Source organism: Colobus angolensis, unplaced genomic scaffold, assembly GCF_000951035.1.
Source record: "Colobus angolensis palliatus isolate OR3802 unplaced genomic scaffold, Cang.pa_1.0 Scaffold79, whole genome shotgun sequence".
NCBI lineage: Eukaryota > Metazoa > Chordata > Mammalia > Primates > Cercopithecidae > Colobus > Colobus angolensis.
The window spans coordinates 6,432,158-6,434,066 of record NW_012121709.1 but is presented as its reverse complement, the minus strand read 5'-3'; the positions used below and the strand labels follow the sequence as shown (position 1 = coordinate 6,434,066).

General features: G+C 47.4%; 1 protein-coding gene across 1 annotated transcript in view; it reads left to right on the top strand.

Moving 5' to 3' along the window:
* The first annotated feature begins 619 nt into the window (after window positions 1-619).
* VSIG10 (V-set and immunoglobulin domain containing 10) overlaps window positions 620-1,909 on the top strand; it is a 59,480-nt gene continuing 58,190 nt past the window's right edge. The window contains exon 1 of the mRNA XM_011928739.1: window positions 620-692. Within this exon, the coding sequence (XP_011784129.1) occupies window positions 620-692 (73 nt within the window). The remainder of the gene's footprint in view (window positions 693-1,909) is intronic.

Below are 1,909 nucleotides of genomic sequence, written 5' to 3'. Positions count from 1 at the left end.
GCAGTGGTCATCCTTTTATCTAGGGCACGTGAGCCCAAATTTGTTCCACCTCTCCCTGTTGTAATATTCGCCCCCCCACCTTCAGTCATGGGTGTTACCTGCTGGCCCTCCAGGCATTTGGCTGAGTAATCACTGTGCTGGGGTGTGTGTGGCAGGGGAGAAGGACAGTTCCCAGTTGGTCATCTCTGGACGTGAAAGGTGGTCGTTAAGTATTCCCATCTCCCCAGCTGTTGGCACTGTTTCCTGCAAGATGAACACCAGGAACCTGGGAAGACAGAAGAACCCTGGGATTAAGTCATCCTGCTGGAATGACCTGGCATTCAGGCTGACTGCCGCCCGCCCCATGGGGAACCTATCTCCACTGCTATGGCCAGCTATTTTTTTCGAGCCAGGCTCTCACTCTGTTGCCCAAGCTGGAGTGCAGTGGCGCAATCACTGCACTGATCCTCCCACCTCAGTCTACAAGTAGCTGGGACTACAGGCATGCGCCACCACGCCTAGCTAATTTCTAAAATTTTTTTGTAGAGATAGGGTCTCTACAATCACTTGAGCCCAGGCTGGTCTTAAGCTCCTGGACTCAGGCGATCCTCCTGTCTCGGCCTCCCGAAGTGTTAGGATTATGGATGTGAGCCACCGTGTTGGGCCTTTGCCCAGCTATTTTGATGCCCAGACCTGCTTCACCTTTGTGTATGGTGCCAGGGGGCTTCCTGAGCTTGGTGTATTTTTGTTGTGTGTTTGTTTTTTAAGTTGGGAGTTGTTTGGGCCGCGGGGTGGGGAATTGTCTTTCTCCTGACATTCAATGCCAGACAACTTATATGCATCCACTAGCTACCTTGGATTGTAAATCCTAGGTTATTCTTGGGAAAAATTGCTTAAAAATAATAAATAAATGTTTGAGTATAACTCTTACTCTGTAAATAATAATACATGGGCAGCATCAGGGAGTTTATATTACTCCCGCTTCTGTTCACTATTATGCATTTAAGGTTGGGGGCAAGAAGGACCCTCTGGACACCATATGAATGATCTCTAAAATTGTTACTATATTTTATCATTGCATCCTGTCTGGAGACCAGAGTAAAGTGACCTGAGTGACAATCCCACATCTCCCAGTGATTTGCTTAGAACTTGAATAATTTAATCTTCCTAAATCTCAATTTTTTCAATGGTAAAGTGAGGAAGTATAGGATTGCCAGGCAAGAACTACCCCTTCCATGTCTATGTCAGACATCACTAATCGATGACTGTGTTCTTTTCCACTGAGCCAGGACTCAAACTCATCTTCAACCCAGCCCATAGGGCAGCCACAGATCTGGACTAGATGATCTCCAAAGGCACCTTCAGATACAGTGGTTTAAAAAAGAATGGAGTAAGCCAAGCCAGGAGAAGTGAAATGCCTTCAAATGGTTTCTTTTGTGATCATGTCATTCTATGCATTGGAGGAGAAGACAATGTTAGCTGAAGTTCCAAGACTAAAGTTTCACCAGGGCTTTTTTCCAAGCCACTGTTCCTGTATTTCCTTGCCAAGGAGTTAGGCAAGGGGCAGGTCTGCAGGTCGCATGTTGCATCTGTAACTCTAAAGTTCATCTTCCTTTCTGTCGTGGGGGTTGCCACTGGAGAATTTGGGTTCTCAGTCCTAATAATTTAAAAAGAATTCTTGGCCGGGCGCCGTGGCTCCCGCCTGTAATCCCAGCACTTTGGGAGGCCAAGGCGGGCGGATTACCTGAGGTCAGGAGTTCAAGACCGGCCTGGCCAACATGGTGAAACCCATCTCTACAAAAATTCAAAAAATTAGTGGGGCATGATGGCGGGTACCTGTAATCCCAGCTACTCAGGAGACTGAGGCGGGAGAATTGCTTGAACCCGGAAGGCAGAGGTTGCAGTAAGCCAAGATTAAGCCATTGCACTC